General features: G+C 42.3%; 1 protein-coding gene across 1 annotated transcript; it reads left to right on the top strand.

Annotated features, from left to right (window-relative positions):
* Positions 1-66: 66 nt before the first annotated feature.
* strc1 (stereocilin 1) lies at positions 67-23,011 on the top strand. Its single transcript, XM_076999394.1, has 28 exons — positions 67-880; positions 999-1,385; positions 1,518-1,542; positions 2,144-4,976; positions 6,294-6,359; positions 6,530-6,640; positions 6,960-7,114; positions 7,475-7,661; positions 8,069-8,184; positions 8,379-8,508; positions 8,768-8,950; positions 9,468-9,506; positions 9,921-10,091; positions 11,284-11,424; positions 13,240-13,301; positions 13,494-13,629; positions 13,863-13,951; positions 14,205-14,340; positions 15,237-15,433; positions 15,984-16,074; positions 16,481-16,640; positions 17,403-17,578; positions 17,986-18,126; positions 18,315-18,457; positions 19,805-19,953; positions 20,270-20,367; positions 20,675-20,825; positions 21,038-23,011. The coding sequence occupies exons 2-28, from the start codon at positions 1,130-1,132 to the stop codon at positions 21,121-21,123; spliced, it is 6,228 nt and encodes a 2,075-aa protein (XP_076855509.1). The 5' UTR covers positions 67-880; positions 999-1,129; the 3' UTR covers positions 21,124-23,011.
* The last annotated feature ends 253 nt before the right edge of the window (positions 23,012-23,264 follow it).

Genomic DNA, 23,264 nt, shown 5'->3' with positions numbered 1-23,264 from the left:
GACGGGGTGTGTGTGTGTGTGTATGTATTTTATTTAAAGTCACTTAAAGTAGTGTCCAGTCTTAATGTCATTCCGTCGCCTCTCCACAAGACTCCCATTGTATTCTGCGGTACACCAGTAAGGTGTGAATGACAACGACAGTCAACCCGTCGTATTAATTTTTCAAAGCAGTGAGCCCTACTTTGGAGCTCAAATCCGTTGGCACCCATTTTCTCCTAATGTTTTAATTAGGCCTCTCTCATGGGATTGAGTTGCAGGAGGACACGTAGTGATGATGGGTAGGCGAGAAGCAGACCTATAACACATCCGACAGGGCGGGCCTGCCATGGTGTACCCCGCAAAAGAAAATACGTGATCATTCACTGGGACTAAGTACATTTTTCATGACTTTTTGTGGACGTATTTGCTGGAGAAGGATAAGTCACAATTTTTTGTTTGCTTATATGTTTAAACGCAGGAAAACCACCCGATAAAGCTAAGCTTTTTGTTAAAAAATATCCCTGTTTTTGAGAAAATGCAGCGCAGATCGTATGTATTAATTTTTACTGCTTGCACTATGCTTGGTAAGAAGCTAAAACAGCCTGTATATCTTATGTATAACTTTTACAGTAGTTTTGCTCTAAACTAACTACGTGTAAATGTCATCGCAGGGCTCGCTGGCGGTGATGCCGGAGTCCAAAGCCGGCCGGCACCAGCCTTCATAACACGGCGACACGAGGCCAGCTCCAGTGCCAATGGATATGATACAAATACAGATATAGTGACAGAGACAACTCAGCCTTTGAGATCTGATGAAAGCAACAAGAAAGAAGCGAAGAGTGTCAGGACCTTACATCAGTCCCAAAGCAAGAAAACAAGAACGATGCCTTCGGAGCGCAATGTGACAGATGATACTAACTTCTTAAACATATTCAATAGCTTATACTACGTATACCAGTCTGTGTTGGTGGAAAGCTTTTTTCAGAATCTTCCTCAAACTTTTGTTTGTGTGTTGGCAGACAAAACGCAGTGCGGATGGCAAGCAAATTTAACAGCGACACTGTCGTCAAGATTAAGCGGACCGCTGCTTTCTGTCCTGTCCGCCGTTAAGTCCCAGACGTGTCCGTCAACGTCAGATGACTTGAGGAAAATGGCAAACTCCACTATGTTTCATTTAAATGCGTTTCGCCAGATTGTGGCTGCTTTGTCCCCGACCCTGCCACTCACACTCTCCGATTTTTTCTCTGTATGGAATAAACTTTTCACTTTGACGTTTTTTCCAGTTTTGTCACACTTTTCTGATTTCATTGTGAACGTACTTCAACTGTTAGTGGAATTACTAACGGTCGGATTGCAGTTAGGTGTTGACATACCTACGGTGGACCAAACCCAGCAGTGTAATCAAGGTTTGTCGTTGTGTTTATTTTTCCTTTAAATGTACTCCTGTCACAATCTTCTATTAACCCAACATGTGCTATGCATAACTAACATTGGAACAACTGGCTGCGATTCTTCTTTCTTTTCTCTTCGATATACAGGCGATTTAAAGCAACTTATTCTGTGGTAAGTGGTACCTTTTTAAAAATACATCTTTTATATTTAGTAGTTTGGATATATATATATATATATATATATATATATATATATATATATATATATATATAATATATATATTTGTAAAAGAATAGTCTTGAGACCAATTAGGTAAACTTTAGCCTATGTGGATTGCAATCCCGTACAGGCCTTAGATTTCCAAACAGACTAAACCTGATATGTTCATATTTAGGTTTCTTTGCTTTATGAAATAGATGCTCTCTAAGGGCAAAATTTGATACCCTGCTTATATGAACAATAAACAGCTAAAAATTCGAACATGGTCCAATTATATTAACCAGTCACGAAACGTCTCTAGAAGGCGACTGTCCTCAAATGACAATGGGATTGCAGAATCTACACCAACTGTAATTCTCACCTAAGAAGGCATGACCTGCTTTAAATAAAACTTTCAATCTTTAATCTGTATGTTTGAGAGCTGATGAGCCATTTATAAACATGCGAGAGTCAAATAAGATTTTTTCAGGTTTAATTTATTCATTTGATGATTTTAGATGTTTTTTCCCCCCTTCATAACCATTCAAAATCAAATTCCTTTGTTTCACGTTAGGGGAGTGACCCACAATATCAGCTGGTCCTTTGGAGATTCAATCCTCAACATCTTTTTAGCCGCTGATGCACCAGAGTGCGGCTACATGAATACGGAGTGCCAGAGTTTGCCGGTTCTCCAGCTCGGGCGCTCTGGTCTGTCCCCGGGGAACAACCCCACAACCCAGCTAACCTGTGAGCCCCAGGAGGTCACCCAGCTCAATGACACTCTATGTGGGGAGGTTTTAGCCAGCACATCTCAGCCTCCTGATGCTCTGTATCATGTTTGCAAAGCTCTGAGCACCCTCTCAGACAATGAACTCATACAGGTGTGGAAAAATGTATGTCACATGATCCAGCTTACCCTATTGCCACTCTTTGAACCCTGTTCAGCCCCGCCTCCTGAGTCAAAGCAGCGGGTTGCGCGGTCCACCCTTAGCATCAGCCAACTGTTCTGTAACTACGACAACTGGACCACTACACAAACCATTGAGCCCAGTCTGGTTGCGATGTGTAGTGACACCGAGCCTGATGCCTTCCTCCAGGGTGTGTGTAATAATGTCCCAGTGATGCAAACACTCATTCAGAACCCCAGCAACACCTGGGTTTGGGAATACTGTCAAAATGCTTCTGATGCATACATGGTCAGTCAGTACTGTGATTACAACATCTGGACACCACATACAATTGACCCCTCTATTGTTGCATTTTGCTGGAATAATGATCAAGCAAGAATGGATGCCATTCTGTGTCAGGACTTAGATTTTTTTTTGCTTGTGTTATCCAATCAACAAAACAGCTGGATAATGCCCAACTGTGGCAATGTGCCTACACCCCAGTCATTTGATATCAACACCCTAATTTCTCAATCCTGTACGTACTCGCAGTGGCACAATTTAAGGATAATTACTTCAGATCAAATATCTCTGTGTATACAAAATGATGAAGTTCAATTTATTAGTCAGGTCTGTGGCAACAGTACACTGCTCAGTTTAATCTTGCTTAATGATGCAAATGTGTGGGTAAGGGATTACTGCACTATCTCTCTTAAGAATCCTCCAACACCTCCACCAGTAGTCTCCATCACAATCTCCCCAACTACTCCAAAAACCAGCACACCATCTGCCCCCAGTATCACTGTTTCTAATACAACTCCCCTAAACACACTGTCATCTGTCCACAACTCCACCATTTCTCCTAACACAGTTCTCCCAGTAGTCTCAGGTACATCTCTTTCTACTACAGTTTCTCTTGCAGTTCTCCCAACACTCCCATCAGCATTTTACAGCCTCACTTACTCTCCCTCAACTCCTCTGCCTTTCTCCTCAACATCCTCCGGAGTTGGTCCTTCTCCCACAAAAACCTTGACAGTGTTGCCTGTGGCTACTAGCATCAACGTCTCTCCCTCTGCATCCCTGTTTGAAACGTCGTCTTTCACGAACTTGCCGACAGTCTCCAGCAACGCACTCTCTCCATCACTATTCACCTCCAGTGGGACTCCACCTGCAAAAATCTCTGGAACAGCCACTCCAACCGTTTTCGGCAGTACTCTCTCTCTCTCAACAACCTCCACAGTTTCATCATCAGCCTCTAAACTCACACTTTCTTCATCCTTCTTTGACACCAGCATGTATTTATCTACCAGTGCCACTTTCTCAACCAAGGGTTCTGCAACAGTGTCACCAACAGTCTCCAGTGTCACTCTTTTTCCCATAAATCCCTCCACAGTGCTACACTCCAGCACTACTCCAGTCTCCGTAGCAATCCCAGTCGTCCCTCCTGTAATTCCCAGCATCGCCGACTTGTGTAAATATTCATCATGGACTGTCTTGCCTTTGAGTTCATCAATAGTTGATTTGTGTTGGAAATTTGACATGGTAGCTTTCTATCTGAATGTGTGTTGTAACTCATCATTAATTGAACGTCTAACATTTGACCCTAAGAACCAGTGGGTGAAGTCTTGGTGTTCAGATAATGACACAACAGATTTGGTGACTCAGGTTTGTCTGTATTCAAATTGGGGTCCGCTCAGCATTGTGGACATGACCGTCCTGGCTCTTTGTATTGATCTTGACACTGTGAACTTCACACAGAAGGTGTGCAGAAATTCTACTGTTACACAAAACCTCTTGACCAATTTAGACAACACCTGGTTGCTGGAACAGTGTTCTAACCTTACTGGAGGTTCAGGAGCAAGCAAGGGGATTTACATGGGCTTCAAGCCCTCTGAACAATGTCAGTATGGCAACTGGACAGTGATTTTCCCAGATGCAGCACTTCTTGTCCTCTGCTGGGACTATGACCAGGCAAACTTCATCTCTTCAGTTTGTAAAAAACCCAGCATTCTCTCTCACCTCATCCAGGCACCCTCCAACCTCTGGGTGAGTACTCTGTGTGCCACCTACACAACCGCCTCCCAGCCCAACAATACCCAGTCCAACATCACCAATGGTGGCAGCTACAATAATACAATCAATAGTACAAACACCACCCATGAGGCCAAGCCTTGCCTGGTGAAAGAGCTTATCAAGGAGTTGAACTGGTCGTGCAGTGTGGATCTGTCAGGGGCTTGTCAGTCGGGCAGCGATCCGTTCCTGGAGTTGCAGATGTTGTTCCGCTGTGGAGTGGAGGTGCTCCTGCCCAGTTTTGGGAACACAATGACCCCACAGGCCTCTGAGATGCTCGGAAAGGCCTTCAATGTGTGGGTAGTTCTGCTACTGGTCCTGGAAGAGAATGGGATGACAACACTGACAGTGACTGATAACATTCGACAGAGCGTGCTGGATTCAGTGTCTGCTTTCCTGGCAAGAGAAGCAAACTTTGACAACAAGCAAGTGCTGTTGCAATGCTTTGGGGTTGGTCTCTCAATCAAAAGGATATTTTAATGCTAAAAAGGGGAATTCCACCAGAACACCATCAGATTTAAAATTTGAAATCCCAAAAGTCTTCTAGCTGAGTAAAGATTACAAACATGCATTTATTATCTTATCTATACTGCCCACCTGTGCAAGTTATTTTTAAAGTGGGGATTATTCTAAAACTTTTCCATCCTCTTTTTGTAATGGCGAGATATATATCTGATTAAAAAAACATTCAGCTTTCTTTCTTCAGCATACTAACAGGTCAGTTCATGCACGTGAAGAATTAGGAATATAGATAATCAATAGCTATTTAGCTAGATAAAAGCTATTAAGACCTGATATTTTACTACTTCTAGAAAAACAAGACAACTATGTTTAATGCATTAATGCTTGATTATGTCAATCTGTAACTTTCTTGCAGACACACCTATGTAGACAGTTGTATAATAGCATAAATTCATTAATATTTGGGTTTTTCACAATATTTTATAACTGAGTATTCATTTGATTTGGGTATTTGGGTATATATATGCAGTCGGGAAGTGTCAGGGGTGGCCTGTGACAGCAGCTGTTCATATTAGCCCATAAGAATAGTTACAGTCATGGAGTCCCTATTCACGGCACGTTTAAAACTACATTTTGGTGGAATTGCCCTTCCGTTTGGCCTATACTAAACAAATGTATGTAAAATAGTGCTGTCAATTCCAGGTGCCGCAATTAAAAGTCCTCACCAGGATTTTGCTCAGGCTTCCTGGATTATGTTGATTCCACAAATTTTACCTGGATTGCTAATTAGAAAATCTAGCAAGCTTGAGCAAAATCCTGGTGAGGACTTTTAATCGCGGCACCTGGAATTGACAGCACTAATGTAAAAGTAACCACTCATATTTTTGTATTATACAGTTTTATTGATAGGACCAAAATGAAATCGTCATCACTTTCAGAGGCTCCTGTGATTTAGCCTTTTAGAATGCTAAGTTTAATTAATCATGGGTATATATTACCAGTGTTTTAGCTATCGTGTAATTGACCTAGGGTGTATCTGTGTAGGTGGCATTCTGTGTCCAACCTGTCACCGATATTGGACATTTTACTTCTGTCCTCCACCACATGTAATATTAACAACCTAACATTTGATTTACTGTTTTCATTAATACTTTAAAGCTAATATCCTGTGTTTAATGTGGTTGTTGTAGTTGTTTAGACATTGATGTCAGCACTGTGATCATTTCATGATGTATCCGTGGCTGCTCCAGGTATATCTACATTCACTAGGCCTTGTGTTTTTTGCACGTGTTTTTTGGGTTTCAGACACTGCTGATAAGCCTGACACAAACAGAACGAGAGGTGAAGACTAACAGCTCTCTACTGATACAGGTCAGAACTGCAGTGGAACTATTTTCATAGAAATTCCTGACAAAAAGTATAAACCCTACATGAAAAAGTTTTTATGTTTCGTTTGGTGTGAATTGTGCACCAAATATAATCTTACTTGTATTCTTGTGTTACCTACTAAAAGATGCGGCTTTTCCATTACACTCTTGCAGGAGTACTTCCGTGTCCCTCTAGGTCGTCTGAGAGCAGTACTGAGTTCGGTGGATGTTAGCACCATGAGACTGATTTTACTGTACTTCATCAGGAACAAAGACAACCTGCAGGTGAACTGTCTGCAGTATCTTTTAAGGAAAATCATATATATATTTTGCACTGTTGCAGGCAAAGTATCTAAAAAGAGCTTTTAATCATCGCCCCCCCCCCCCCCCCCAAGAAAAAACAGAATCTAAAATAAAAATTTAACAGTGGTATAATGCACACAGATACAATCTGTAGGTTCTAGAATGAATTAATATGGCTCGCCATCAATGATTTGGTAATTGTTTTCTTATTGTTATAGTATTTTGCAATATTCAAGGAACTTGGAGATAATGGCATATCTTTAGAGGATGTCTGATGGGTATTTGACCTTTTCTGTCGTAGCTGACTGATGCATACATGCGTACCATTGTGGCTGTACTGATCCAAGTTCACTTGAAGCTGGATCGGACCCTATTCTTTATCATGGGTCCTGTGTTGAAACTGGCAGCACCAGAGGACATCTCCCACATTCCCTTGCCACAGAACGATGTTAATGTGTAAGTGGCAATCGAGGGCCTTCAGGTCTGGTGAACTCCGTAATTTAGTCTGGCGCTAAAACTGACCCGTAAAATTATTAGTATGTTTGAAATGTGTAAAATGCCATGGACATGCATGGCATGAAGTGTGTTATCACAGGTTTGTCTGTCGTTGTGACAATGTTAAATACATTTCTGTGCACTGTTGTGTATCAGACAGCTGCCAACAAAGAGACTGACAAACACTGTGCTTGTTGTACACATATATTTCAAACTCAATTTGGATGTTATTGCTTTGCGCAGGATTTTATCAGTGGTGTTTTGCCAGTTTTCGTTTTTTTAATATATATTATTCATGAGTGTTCTCTGTGTGCGTCTCAGTCTGATCACTATCAACAACAACATCAATGACCTGTCCCTGGAGCAGAGGCGGGCTTTTGGCTGGTGGTTCAGTCAAACGCTGGATGCAGCCAGTGTTACAGCGGCTGGCCAGTCCTTCATTGGAGACCGCGGTAACGTGATCGCGTACCTACCATTCGCCAGCTTCCAGCATCTCTCACCTGCTCAGGTAACAGCCAACGAGCCGTACTGCGACATCCGAGCCGCCGTGGCTCGTGTCTGGCCCCTGCCAACTCTAATGGGGTGGGGGATGAGGATGGGGTGGGGGTGTGGGTGCAGGGCTTGTGGGTTATGATTGGTCAGAAGTTCTCCTTGCACTGATCATCTGTGTTTAATAACCTTCATAACCTCACAAATTGATCATGAGCAGGGAATGTGAATTAAATCTGGGCAAACACAAAGTCATAAAGATGATGATAGTAATCACAACATTCAGTGGTAGAATTATACAAGACCAGACTTTGAAAGCGTCTGTGTCACTGTCTATGTGTCCTGCATATTTGATTGTCTCTCTGTTCCTGTCTGTGTTCTGCTTTTTTGAGTGTCTTTCTGTCCCTGTGTCCTGTTTTTTTAAAGCTTTTAGAGGGACTGAATGTCCTGCTACGGAATGACTTGGAACCCCTGAAGCAACAATTTATAGCACAAAGTATCATTGGAGAATACAGGAACCTTACAGCGGACCAGTTCAGGAGGTTTGTACATGACAATAATATAAGTTAGCTTTTAATACATCAAAGAAAAGGAATATTTTTCTTCAAAAATTCTCTACGGGAAACATTTTGGCCTTAGCATTCCTGCGAATAACACAATACTAGTGGCTATTTTTATCTTCTGTTAGTATTGGATTGAACCTTCCCTCAACTCATGTCTTTTTATTCTGTCCTAGGTTAGGCACTCTGACATGCCTGGCTAACTGGAACAGCTTGATGACATATGTGGGCACAGACATTTTCCCAGTGATTGAGCAGAATATAAGGACGTGTGTAATTCAGGGCATCAGCGTCAGTAGCACACTGGTAAGGGCTGTGTGCCTTTAAATCCTCATCAAGCTTCAGCCATAAAACACCAGCAGGTCTTGGAGGTGGAGGAATATTACACTGACCATGAGAGACTCGATGTTTAAATGAATAACACTGTGTATATGTTCTTCTCATATATGAGTATAGAATATATATACTCTGGGCGTGTAGGATTTTGGCTTCTATTGTTTTGTTTTTTTGTCTTTTTCCATATATGTCCTGGTCTGTAGGTTTACTGCATTGTGTTCCTCATCAGGTCTCCAGTGTGTTTTTGAACTCTACTGATCTGCAGTCACCTGCTACCCTCAGTTCTCAGAGAGTCTCTGAGCTCGCTTACTTCCTGCCTGTGTTGGGGGTGGAGTTTATGCAGCGGCTCAGCCAATCCCAGCTCCTGCCTATCCTTAATGTGTTGGCCTCTGTTCCCTTCACACCCACGCAGGTATGCAGCAGAGCTTCCGAATGTCTGACACATTAATGCAGTGTCTCCTCTCTCTCTCTCTCACACACACACACACACACACACACACACACACACATTATCTGGGAGGGAAAGGTCATATTGCGGCTGTGATGTAGTGGTCCAGAGGGCATGTGAACAGGTGGAAAGCTGCCTTAAGTCACCTCTGAGGGAAACGATGCAGGCAGACTGCAGAGGAAGGGGGGGGTGGTCTATCTGGAATCCTTTGATTACACTTACATGACCATGCTGGATCCTGCTGACCAGCCAGCCATGTGCCTCTCCACTGGCATAAGGTTAGCAGAGAGGGGACACAAGAGAAGCGCTGATCCCCAAATGACCTCGTCAGCTCTTCACTGAGTTCTGCAGAAAGAAAGGTGCATTATTAGGTTCATGTATAAATGACAGGTACCATCTTTTGGAAATGACCAAATGCTTTAAACATGCAGTTGAGTAAGTTACTAAACCTCTACTATGTTTTAAATCATCTTTTTTGCAGGCTGCAGTAATCATAGACAAGGTGTCATCAAGCTTAAATGTAAGTGGATTTTGTGTTTGGGGTGGGGAGGCAGTGTCTGTGTTTAACAGGTTGTTGCTCTCACCTCATCTGGCGCATACTCAAATACACACACCTATGATTAGTCAGTTATGTCCCCTTATTAGTCACGTTTGTCCCCTTATTAGTCACTTTTGTCCCCTTATTAGTGACTTATGTCCCCTTATTAATGACTTATGTCCTATTCATCTTTTAGAAAGTAGAGATCCAGGCAGTTGTCCTAGATTGTATCCAGATATGCATCTGATATTAGGACTCACCCCAACCAGAAGGAAGATGATCTTTTGTATTCCTTGTCTTTTATCAGACACATTACAGTTTTTTCTTCTGCTCATCTTCTTGTCTTGTGTTTTTGTCATCATGGTGAATGCGTGTCTGCTCTGTGTTCTTGGGCAGCTCTCTGTGTCTGGAGCACTGTGTCAGCTGGGCTCTCTGGCTAGTGGGCTGAGAGTGGAGGTTCTGGGGGGCTTGAGCCCCAATGACCTTCAGGCTGCTCTGTCCAACTTCAGCCAGTGTAAACCCAAGCTGACACCTCCTCAGGCCAATGCTATCGCCACTAAACTCTGGGTGAGGAAGATCAATACCATCACAGAGATACACACATGCATGTGGATCACTACCATCACAGAGATACACACAGTCATGTGGATCACTCCCATCACAGAGATACACACAGTCATGTGGATCACTACCATCACAGAGATACACACAGTCATGTGGATCACTCCCATCACAGAGATACACACAGTCATGTGGATCACTACCATCACAGAGATACACACAGTCATGTGGATCACTCCCATCACAGAGATACACACAGTCATGTGGATCACTACCATCACAGAGATACACACAGTCATGTGGATCACTCCCATCACAGAGATACACACATGCATGTGGATCACTCGCATCACAGAGATACACACACAGTCATGTGGATCACTATCATCACAGAGATACACACAGTCATGTGGATCACTACCATCACAGAGATACACACATGCATGTGGATCACTCGCATCACAGAGACATACACAAAGTCATGTGGATCACTCCCATCACAGAGATACACACAGTCATGTGGATCACTCCCATCACAGAGATACACACAGTCATGTGGATCACTCCCATCACAGAGATACACACAGTCATGTGGATCACTACCATCACAGAGATACATACAGTCATGTGGATCACTACCATCACAGAGATACACACAGTCATGTGGATCACTCCCATCACAGAGATACATACAGTCATGTGGATCACTACCATCATGGAGATACACACAGTCATGTGGATCACTCCCATCACAGAGATACACACAGTCATGTGGATCACAACCATCACATCACTCCACACAGACCCTCTGGTTGTAACTATGTTTAATTCAACACTGAGGATGTTTTGTTTGAACACAAAATCTTCAGTGTTACCTAAAATGTTTTAAGATACGTTATCCTGGGTTTTAATATAATATTTTAATATAATATAAAGTTTTTTAGTTTGATTAGCAGAGGAGATTAGAATCTAGTCACAATTAGACAATAGATTAATGGTCAAGGCAGTTTTATTTTTGTCATTCCCAGAGTCTAATCTGTGTATTTTGTAAAACCTTACAAATCAAATATAATCATATAATTATGATCTACACTGGAATTAAAATGACCGAGTTCTATGGTAGACTTGAGCTCTGTGTGTGTACTGAGTTTGCCAGTGTGTGTGCTCGAACTCTGAGCATGCTGCTCTGTTTGCCCAGTCCTCTCCAGCAGTAATCACGTGGTTGGATGAGGTGGACCCTCTGCTCTCCCACACACCCCTGCTGTGCGTGATACCCCGAGCTCATCTCCTGATAACCAACAGCATGGCTGCATATGCATACTCCTGGAACACGCAGCAGGTATCTCATCCTACATAAATATCGTGCCATACTTTATCAGGGAAGTGAAATTCGTTTGCTCCAAAACAAATGTGGTTCCAGCTAGACTAGGCAAGGCATGCTACCACCTGGGGCCCCCGGGGGCCTTGGGGGAGGGGCCGTGATGGGGGCTGACAGGCTTTTAACTGCAACAGTGCCGATGGCGATGAACGCTTGTTGGAGGGGCCCCTGTGACGTTTTGCCTAGGGCCACCAACAGACTGTAGAATCATCACTGGTGGTGAAATCTTTCAAACTTCTGTGGTTTAAAAAACAACTTGTACAGCGGGGAGTGGGATCTTCTTGATTATTATTCTCAAACTCCTCCCAGAGCCCTGAGAGCTTGAGGGTGTGCTGTGGTATTGTTGCTGTTCTGTGCATTAAGCTATCCTGAGAAGGTGTGCTGGGTGTCCAGGGTGTCCCAGGTGTCCAGGGTGTCCAGCTCATATGCTTTTGTTGCCAGCACCTTGCGTACATGACATAGGTATTGGGTGTTAGCTCAGGCAGAGCAGGGCTCACATTGCTGTTTCCAGGAAGCCTACTGGATAGGGCTTTGGGCTGTTAATCAGCTGGTTGTTGGTTTGAGTCCCAGCTCTACAAAGCAGCTACCACTGGGCCCGTGAACGTCATTCCACACGGCTCACGACAACTGACCCTGTGTTCTGACCCCAGCACACAAATAAGTCATGTGAAGAGGAGCATTTCATTTGTACTGCATATATGACCAGATAATGGCATTTAGTCTGACCTAAAGCTTTATTGAGTTGTCAGACCCAAAATGTAATGCCATGCTCCAAAACCAGATACTCTGCTTAGTTCTTGTATTGTGTTATGTCGAAATGTATTTGTGCTGGCACCAATATTTTATTATTTTTCTTATCTAGTGCTGTAATTTTCTTATTACAAATATTTACTATGTACAACCTGTGTGTGTGTGTGTGTGTGTGTGTGTGTGTGTGTGTGTGTGTGTGTGTGTGTGTGTGTGTCTGTGTGTGTCTGTGTGTGTGTGTGTGTGTGTGTGTGTGTGTGTGTGTGTGTGTGTGTGTGTGTGTGTGTGTGCGTGTGTGCGTACGTGCATGCTTGGCTGTGAATAGCATGTACACAGTACATTTTTCATCATGTCCCAGCCGCAAAGCCACAAGGATAATACTCCAAGCTAATTAACGGATGAATTATTTATGTAGGAGTGGAGTCTCCTTTGCTGTGTAACCACTGATGAAGCAAACAGGGCCCTTTAATGCCAATGAAGAGCAGACAAACAGGGATTGTGTTCGCTGGAATCCCACAGTTTTATCACTCAGACCTGCATTCTGGAACACTGCACACCTGCATGTAGTTCCCTCTCGCATTTACAGAAACAGTGTTTCAGACACGAATGGTTGCCCTCGACAGAGTGGCTGGCACAGCTGAAACAGGACCTGCAATGCAGTGTTTAGCATGTTCCAAAGTTCCACACTTCTGAGACATGATGCTTGATAATTCAGTAGTTCGGTAGTACTGGTGTTGTAATTGACATCTGCCCTGTGTACTGACCTTTTCTTAACCTCTTTCAGTTAGTTTTCTTTTCGGTGAACACGGGTGATTGAGGATTTGATTTCTCAAATGGAACACAAATTTTAGGGGCATCTGAACTTAATGCAACACATTTCAAAAATAATGACAAAACTAGGTTTTGTTGGTTGTATTACAGCTGAACTATCATGCAGTTAAGTCAAAATTTCAGCACAACTTCACTTTATTATGTTCAGGCAGTGCTGTAGAGTTCATGTTAACCAGTTGGTTGCTTGATCTCCTCTAGGCCAAAACTCTGTTCAATGAGGTTATGACTCCCATACACAACCTGTCAACTGAGCTTTTTACGTAAGTGATGGTGCAACATGATTTTATTTAATGTCACATCCAGAACTGAAATGTCTATTCCATTGTTTCTGCTTTCATGCAGTTGTGCTGTCGTGTATCGTCATATTATCAGTTCCATCACCACAGTGCTCCTGCCTCTCTTTCAAGCCCTGATGTACTTATCGCTGTTTGTGCTTCTGTGGTGTTTGACAGGCGTCTGGGGACAGTTGCCCAAGGCGTGAGCTGTAATGCTCTGAAGATGCTGTTCCGGGGTAACGCATCAGTCTCATCACTGCGAGATGTTCTTAAGGTTCTGAGGGAGCAGTCAGAACCACTGCATCCATCACTGGTATCAGTACCAAATAACCAACCTTCACCATCATACACTGCAGTATTCTTCAGACTCTTCCAACGTATTTCTAATAAATAAGGGGCAAGATGTATATTATTGTGGTTTACTTAAAATGAAATGTGTTTTTGGTCTTGTTTTGATATTTTGCAATATGTGGGACACTGATATAGGCTACATCGGTTTTATATTTCCTACCCTTCATGAAAAATCTCTTGTTCTGTATAATTTAGCTGAAGTGTGTGACTGCTGAATTATACAAGTCTGACTTCTTTGCGGAGCTGCTAATGGAGATGGGCTCCCAGATAGCTCTCTCCTTCCCGTGAGTCTTTCATTTCTTCAGTTAATATAAAGTCATCACTATATGTTTGTTACATTAATGTTAATAAAAAGAAACCGTTTGGTTTGTAGACCAAATTGCCTAAGTGATTTGTGTGTGTGTGTGTGTGTGTGTGTGTGTGTGTGTGTGTGTGTGTGTGTGTGTGTGTGTGTGTGTGTGTATGACAACATGTGTTGTAAAAAGTGCTATATAAATAAATTTCACTTTGACTTTGTATGCAATCTTACTTTTGTAGGATGAGCATTATTAAGAAGTTCCCTCCAGCAATGACAGACTCTCTGAGGAAGATGGTTGTACAAGATCCCCAGAACTTCCTTCTCATGCCCAGTGCCAAACAGGCCATCCTGGTAGACAAGATCGTGCAGTCACTGGTCAGTGGCCCTTCACTACCACTCCTGACCCTCAGCGCTGGTTCATTTCCACTGCAGCAGGACTAAAAGTCCCCACTTCACCTTTGGCTTCCCTTGGCTCCTTCAGTTCATGTTGTTTGTCCAGTTTCACATGATGCCAGCATTAATATTCTTGTTTAGTATTCTTTAGTTAGTTGACACAAAAAAATGTTGGCATGTTTAAACTAAATGAAATTGAAAGCACATGAAGGGTTGTGTGAGGTCTGACTCCAGGACGGCTACCCCGTCTCCACCGAGGGAAGGTCCTGGAATCAGACCTGACAGGTTGCCATTTTTACCTGAGATGGAATTGGAATTTAGCATTCTATATTTATATTTATCGAATACATTAGCATATATTATATTTAGAACTATTATTATTATATTTAGAATTTCAATAACATTTACAATCAAACTGTACATGAAATCCAGTTTGGTCCTACGAAGCATGGAAAGCTGCTCCCCAAATAAAAAATGTGACTAAAAGATTCTATTCATATTAGCTTTGTTTCATTAGCTTGCATTATATATCTGCATATATAAGCATACTTGACGTATAAATGTGTAGGGATTATACTGTTGATGCTACTATTTAGCATTATAGGCTGTGAAGCTTTGTAACAGCATATTTGGACCGTCAGATATGCTAATTGTCCTGAACAAGCTCTTATGAACAAATATGTGTAAGAAGATTGTTTATGGCAATTTGATGAAGTTTTTGCTGAACCTGACATGGCACACAAAAATACAAGAACTCAAGATAAGAGTACAGACATTTTCCTGCAGGAGGCCCAGTGTCTAAGGGCAAATGTGGTTTGTCCCTCATTTGTGTGATGTTTGTGTTGTGTATTTCAAATATGTTCTTTTTTTTCTTCCAGGGCCTGCAAACGGACACGTACACTGAGCAGGAGTTCCGTTCGCTAGGTGCTATGGCGACATTTGTGGGTGATGAAATCTTCACACACCTCGACAGGAACTTCTTTGTTTACAGTGTAGCGTTTCTGCGAGGCTTCTGCTACAATAGCAGCAAACAGGCCAAGGTGGCCTCCATGCTGCAGGAGCCAAGCACCTTTGGGTAAGAAAGTTACATTCTCTCTTTCACCCGCCATACTACGTCTAATAGAAAACCTCCAGCTCATCTTCAGACCATAATGGAGAAGCAGTCTCGGATCCTCATCGTGTTGCCAGATTTTCATGATATCGATGATTTTCATCTTCTTGCTGCATCACAGATTGGTTCTTTAACTTCTGCATTCCATTCCAATTAAAAGGTAAAATGAATGAACTGTAGGAATATGAATGTCCTGGACGGTGCATAAAGTCAGCACTATAGTCACTATAGTCAGCACTATACTCACTATAGTCAGCACTATAGTCACTTTAAAATTACATCACATGCGACATTACGTTTTTCATTTAATGAACACACACATTACACACACTTGGTGTTTCACTGTTATTCCGATTGTCCGTAGTATTGGATTCTTCATTCTGCTGTTCATTTCAAAATTTATTTACATCATTTGATAGTTTGTGATGTTGATATTCAAACACTCTCCAGGAAAACATGCTGCAAGTCATCGCTTATAAATATCATCTGTTGTTTTTGGTTTTTTCTCAAAAAGCTCAGTCAAAAACTGGACTGCTGTAACCCTGAATCAAGTGGACCGTTTCCTCTTCTTCCTCCCGACAGACACCATCAAACTCATTCCCCCAGTAGGTATCATATTACTCCTGTCAGTACTACGAAGTACTCAGAAAGTGATGCATGAGCCAGAATTCTGACATAGCATCAAATATAAAGTGATGGAGTTTGGCACACACTCTGATCCAGGGTGACTTGTGTATTTGTAAGAGTGACAGTATGCACACGCCCTGGGATTTGAACTCATGACCTCAGTGTTACCAGCATCATGCTGGTACCTGTATCACTTACTAGAGCTTCTGAAGCACTGTGTTATATTGTGTGGCAGGATGCTATTAACACGAAAATCTGTCAAACCTAGAAAGCCTGTTTGGTGTATCCTTAGACAGATGCCATTCATCAAACGCCTACCCTTTTGATGAATCCGCAAGGTGTGTGTGTGTGTGTGTGTGTGTGTGTGTGTGTGTGTGTGTGTAGAGTCTGATGAGCCAGGATCGTATTGAGAGGTTGTTTGTCAACCAGAAGCAGTGGGAGAGTGGAGCTGTGGGCTCTCTCTGTGAGCAGGAGCGCTCTGTGCATTTCTCCACACAGCAGTTTGTGCTACAGCACTTCTTAGGCTTCCTCAAGACAGGGCGCAGTGAGTAGACTACATTTCCCATCATCCCCTCACCAGAGCTTATACGTTTCACTCATGTAATTAAAATACAAGAATAAAATTACACATATGCTTTACACATTGCTAAATTTTCATAAGAAAAATGAATTGAGGTGACTACCGTCTCCATCTCCAAAAATGTCTCCACATCACTCTGGTTACATATCTAGATATGACAATAAATCTCTTGAATCTTGAATATCTCACCTCGCATTCAGTGTAAACTCTTCCGGCTCACATACAATCCATTGCATGGTCTCTTGCACCCTTACTGCCCTACCTGTGTACCTCTGCCCCTCTGATACTGCCCTACCTGTGTACCTCTGCCCCTCTGATACTGCCCTACCTGTGTACCTCTGCCCCTCTGATACTGCCCTACCTGTGTACATCTGCCCCTCTGATACTGCCCTACCTGTGTACCTCTGCCCCTCTGATATTGCCCTACCTGTGTACCTCTGCCCCTCTGATACTGCTCTCCTCTCCATCCAGACATTCAAATTAGACTCTGCAGGGGCAGATCTTTAAGTGTCATGGCCTCAAATACTAGGGAACACTTGACAACAATCTCTCCATCACTTCCCATTGCTCATCCAAATGCCAACTCAAAACGCACCTTTATTTTTCCTCTTCCTTGTACTATAATGTAAAACAACCTTAAGTGTGAGAAAAGCACCATATAAATTAAACTCATTATTATCTCACATTTCAGCTGGTGATATGATCCGTTTTCTCTGTGTTTCTCAGCTGCCAGCCCAGTTCCCTCATGTGAAAGCTTGCATCAGACACAGCCAGCCGTCTGGCCCGTGACCAGCCTGACGGGCATGTCCACGGACGCCTTCCGCAGCTGCCTGGAGCTCATTGGCCAGGATCCATTCTTCAGCCCCTACCAGCTGTCACTACTGCTGTATCGAGCCAAAGAAGTAGGAACAGCTATCTGTTTGACCTCTGAGTTGATGATCTAACCGCTTATTTGTTTTGTCTTTTGAAAGAAGGTTTTTCTGGAGGGATCTGGTTTCTCTGCCACACATTTTATCAGTGGTTAGAAGGGATAGTCATACAGTTTAAGGGAATGAATGTGAATCCTCTGACATTTTTCTCCTTTGAGGAGGAACTATAAATTTACAAATTCAATGAGAAAGATTTATTCATTCTCTTGTATTCTCTTGAATGATATTCTATGTTAATTTAATTTAAACAAATGAGGTAAACAAATGAATACGTTTGTGGCCAAAAACTGCATCTTCCCCCCACCCCCCCCCTCCCACCAGCTCTGCAGAGCGACTCAAAGGTGAGAGTGTGATGTCTTTTCCGTGTGCTCTATACACAGGTGTATGGTGGCGCTCTTCTGTCCGCTCAGCTGGGTCGTGTAGCCACACAGCTCTCAGCAGATGAGCTAGCCTCCCTCAATCTGTCTGACAGTCGCAACCTTTCAGTTCTGGGTGCTGTTAACACCTGGACGAGAAAGCAGGTAGGGCATAGCTACAGCTGGTTAATAAATTGAAGGCTGCATAGGTCCATATTGGTTATAACAGCGATAACTTGCTCGAAAACTTAATTTCTAGAAATCAGTAAGGTATAAATTGTTCAAATATAGTTCTTTGTGCACCTGCCAAGCCCGTGCTGATCTTTTTGGTGTGCCCTATAACTGTATCACAGCTGGTACTGCTCTTCTCCGCCATGTTGACATCCACCAATAAGAATCCCAACCAACTGAACTCCAGCACCTTCGTCACCCTGGGATACATCATTTGTGGGATTGAAACTCCTGTTATTCGTGGTCTCAATGCTGTAGAGTTTAGGTGAGATCGTCTGGTCTTTTGGGGGGATGGAAGTTCAAGTTAAGTCCCAACCAGTGATATCTGCAGAAATAACTGCAGACAGTGGCGTGCACACATAGACATCGGGTGGTGCTAAAGCACCACCAACTCTGCCCTTTATCATCGAAAGTGCCCTTTTGAAACTTCGGGTTTTTTTTTTATTATCATTTTAATGAGGTCGGTTTGAAATTATCTTTTGAAAACCTGAGCGATTAAAAACAATGCCCTGACATGCGCCACCACCTCGCACACACCCGACCTCCTTTAACACCAGACGCGCTGCAGCAGCAGTTCAGTTCAGCGAGTGGAAGGAAGCGTCTTCAGCACAGCACACACGGTCACAGATAGACTTCTTCTCCCGTCCCCACCAGCCAGGTCACATACACATCAAGTCAAATCGTACCGTTTGCCCTCTAAGCCCAACATGAAATCATTTTGTTGTGCAGTAAAATGTCTCATACAGCACCAAACTACTAAGCATTTTTAGCCGACTGGTCACCTAGTCGCTCCAGCCCAAATTAATGATAGATAACGTGAGGACGACCACATACAAATAATTAAGGTAGAGTTTGCAAATCTATGTGTTAAGCTGAACGTCTTCTGTTGTATAGGTTTTGTTAGGCAACATAAAATAACACATTCATTTGTGAAAGAAGAAACGGGAAGTTCCCCATTACCAGTGAAAAATGCCCATCTGCATTCAGTAGCCTATAACTTCTTCTCGTACTTTTTGGTCTTTTTACTGTCTTAATTGTAGGCCTATATTGATGTACTAATTGCAAAATATATGCAACAATGCCTGCAATCAGTGGAGGGTAAACAGAAGTTAACTGAATGACATGACGGTGTATAGTTAATATTGGATATGAATTTTAAATTTTATCAGTTCGCTGCATGACTTTTCTCCATTGAAAACTCACGTTTAGAGAACGTTACAAATAAAATGTCAAATTTCATTCAACATGTGCTTGTAATTTTTTTATAATGAAGTGTTCCACGTGCGCTAAAAAGTGCCCTTCACCCCCCCCCTCCCCCGAGCACTTGCCCCCCAAAATGTCTGTGCACGCCACTGACTGCAGACGTGTGTCTTTCTGCGCCTGCTGCAGTCATATTCACTAGTTTATGGTGCTTGCAGTTTCGTTCTTTGTGTTACACAGATTATTGCTTCTTATTCTGCATTTCCTTTCATCCGGATCTGTGAAAAAAAACACACTTATTATCACTTATTATTAAGTGGGGTCACAGCCATGAAGCACAGTGGAGCAGAAGCTGTGACAGATTTCTGGATTGTTCTGGATTGTTCTGGTTTGTTGTGGATTGTTCCGGCAGTAAAGCTGTGTGGTGGCTGGGCCGTCTCAATCTGTCCTGCTCCGAGGACCAGCTGCAGGCTATGGTCACACTGCTCAGCCAGGAGCTGGCGTTTGGACCCATCAGCTCCTGGGGCCCAGAGGTCTTCATTGAGATTGGAGCGTTTGCTGGTACACACCCTTTGCCCATAAACTAGGAAATGTACAGTGATACGTTTTGGAAGATTTTATGAAATGTCTCCTAATAAATATGATGTACTATATTAACAAAGTTAAGCATTCAAATACTGGATGTCATGATACTCGTTTTTCATTCTGATATGAGAATGTATTTAAATTGGCGTTACTTGGCGTTACCTGACGTTACCTGGCGTTACCTGGCATTACCTGCCATTGACCTCTATGTGTTACTTTGATAACTTGCTTTTGGATGTGTTGCAATTGTTTATTTTTTTGTTGACTGCCTGCATCTTCCTGATCCCTCTAGCTGGGATTCCAGACATGGCCATGTCTGCTTTGGTGATGGAGCAGATTGAAGGAATCACCCCCCTCGCCATCTCTCTGATTCCAGCTAAAAAGTTTGCAGTGAGTGATCCACACTCTTTTTACCTCAGTAATGCATTTCACACTGCTCCTCTGGTTGAGCTGGTTGAGCATGCTTATCTTGGACAAGTGTGTCAATAGTTATAATACAGCATACGTCTAGCCTAGCTGGTGGACATCATCTTAAAAAGCAATGTGTGTACCCGAAAACTTTAGCACATTCTCACCTACTAGGTTCTCTGCATTTCCTACTTCTGTATGGCTTTTATTATTTTGGCCCCGAAACGTTTGAAACCCAGTTCAGCCGAGTGTTGGGTCTGTCCTCCTCGTCTCTCTGTGCCATCTGTAGGTCGTGTTTAACCATGTCCAGATCAGCTGGTTCTCCTACGAGCAGGCCACAGCCATCACGGCAGAACAACGAGCAGCACTCAGCCACATACAGCAGGTCGCTCTCTCCATGGTGCTCAACCCCTTGGAGAACAAGCCTGTGGATTTCAGAGGTAAAGCTCTTCTCTAACAGAATTACTAACTGAATTAATAAATGAACGCATGAAAGAATTTTCATATTAGCACTTGAGTTCATCTTTTAGTGCATCAGACTAATGTGTGTAATTGTTCTTGTAACTTATAACACCTTGTTTAGTCCTGCAGTAGTATAGACAAAACCTTGCCGTAAGACTCTTAAACTCATGTCTGTTGTATGTATCCACAGGCAGGTCACAGGGAGTAGCGTTTGAAGTCTGTCCCCTCTGCCATTTTTGCGGTGTACTGGTGTTCCTGTTAACACTTTTATTCTGATTTCTTTAGTTTTTTTTTTTTTTTGATATTTTGTTAAACTATATGAAACCAACTGTATGTTAAACCAAACAAAAGTCCAGTACTCCACACTGTAAAAATCTGTCAGTACACCCATGCATTTCCAAAGGCTTTGTTTTGCACTGAAAACCACAATGTATTCTGAATATAGTACAGAAACACAGTAAAACATTTCTAGAGTCAACAAGCAAAAACACCCCTAAGCATCACCTCCTTATACAGCTGGATCTGGCCATAGCACTTCATCCACATCCAAATATATGTCTTCCCTCTCAAGACGGCCAGGGAACAAAGAAAAATGTTTTTGAGTAGTGGATCTGTCCTCGCACAGGGGCCCTGCATCAGTATAGATACATCAGTATAGATACATCAGTATAGATGCATCAGTATAGATACATCAGTATAGATACATCAGTATAGATGCATCAGTATAGATGCATCAGTATAGATGCATCAGTATAGATGCATCAGTATAGATACATCAGTATAGATACATCAGTATAGATACATCAGTATAGATACATCAGTATAGATGCATCAGTATAGATGCATCAGTATACATGCAGGCCTCTTTTGTGGATTGAATGAGGTAGATCATAAATCTTCCACTGTCACATTGGGAATCAAATCCTCAATGGAAGGGAGGGTATGGTGGGAAGAAGCATTGGACTGGCAACTGTGGATGCTGATGAAACCAGTCTGATGAAATCTTGGGTGGATGAAAAGATCTGTTGTCCCAGATGACAATGCATCTCATCTTGTCTGTATCCATTTGGCCTGCTATGAAGATGGTTTGTGGACAAATCTGACTATGTGGACATATTGTAAGGACCCAAGTTGGCAAGGCAGTGGAAGGCCCCATCCTGTGCGTTTGTGTTGTTACTACCATATTGGTCTGGAGTGTTCAGAGTAATTATTTCTCCTGCCTCTTTCTTGATTTTGTCAGGTAACACACGGATTCAGTGGGGTTGCGTAAGCATCCATTTGCAAAACTCTCTGAAAGCACACAATGTTGTGTTGTTTGGGTATAGGCTTACTAGAGATCTAAAAATGTGAAATGGTTTTGTGTGCAGTGTACAGTACTGAAGTGTACAGTTCTTCCATTTATTCATGTCTTTCTTGGGTCTTTTACTGTCTCATACGCTCTGTCAGATGACAAGAGTTGTTTCATCTGTGTGTGAGGTTTATTAATAGGATTTGCCCCAGTGTTGACAGAGACACCTGGTGGACACTGTTGAAAACTGTGTGGTCATTGAAGATGGATGTTTGAATTTCTGAGGCATATTAGCCAAAACCATGTTTACGATAGCTCTCACTTCTTCCTCCGATACATGTTCCCTTCCACCTTGACATTCTGGACCCTCAATTCTATGTAGACCAATCAATCAGTAGAGAAACCTTCCTCCACAGGTTTTCCCAGTCATCCTCACTCTGCCTCTTCATCTTACTGCATCCTGCACCTATAAACTCACCTCATTGGTCAGTTTATAATTATGCACAATGGTATCTGTACACCTGATGACTATGTTTGTTCAGTTGGGTCACAGGAGTGGTATTTTGAAAGGCAGTGTTTTGAAATTGCAAAGAAATCATTTAATGTTAGATTTGTGCATGTAATGTAGAGAAGAGCATTTAGTGTTTTGCAAATGTGTGAGACAGAATGTACATACAGTTGTGCAGAGCTGGGCTGAGGATTTGTTCCTTGAGTGTCAGGTTTCACTATATGTGTTGTTTTTGGTCTGTAAGCAATCATAATAAACCTAAGTGGTATTGTGGAAGCAATGCCTTGTGGTCTCTAAAAATGTTATTAAATATTTGGGAATGCTTTATGGAATTTGTGAAACGAAAGCATTAAACTAACAAAACATTATTATGAGCAATATTGTTTACTGCTGTAAATGTAAGATACATTTAAATTCTTAACCTTAGTTAAGATATTTATTTGACTTTAATACTTATCTTTACCCTGAATGTACAACAATATTTATATATTTAAGCACTATTTATTTGCTTTTAAATTAAAATCTTGGAACTATAAAAATGGTGTATCTGTAAATAATTATTCAATAAATCGCTTAATTGTGAAAGACAGCACATCAGCCTGGACATGTTATTGATAAAAT

This window comes from Brachyhypopomus gauderio, chromosome 1, assembly GCF_052324685.1.
Source record: "Brachyhypopomus gauderio isolate BG-103 chromosome 1, BGAUD_0.2, whole genome shotgun sequence".
Taxonomy (NCBI): Eukaryota; Metazoa; Chordata; class Actinopteri; order Gymnotiformes; family Hypopomidae; genus Brachyhypopomus; species Brachyhypopomus gauderio.
The sequence above is the reverse complement of the archived record's forward strand: the minus strand, read 5'-3'. Positions and strand labels throughout refer to the sequence as shown.

Excerpts from the sequence above, each read along its gene's own strand:
- strc1 (XM_076999394.1), top strand. The coding sequence starts at position 1,130 with ATGGCAAACTCCACTATGTTTCATTTAAATGCGTTTCGCCAGATTGTG. Across the intron at positions 10,092-11,283 it reads CTATCGCCACTAAACTCTGG|TCCTCTCCAGCAGTAATCAC; the intron begins GTGAGGAAGATC and ends CTGTTTGCCCAG. Across the intron at positions 20,826-21,037 it reads CAAGCCTGTGGATTTCAGAG|GCAGGTCACAGGGAGTAGCG; the intron begins GTAAAGCTCTTC and ends ATGTATCCACAG.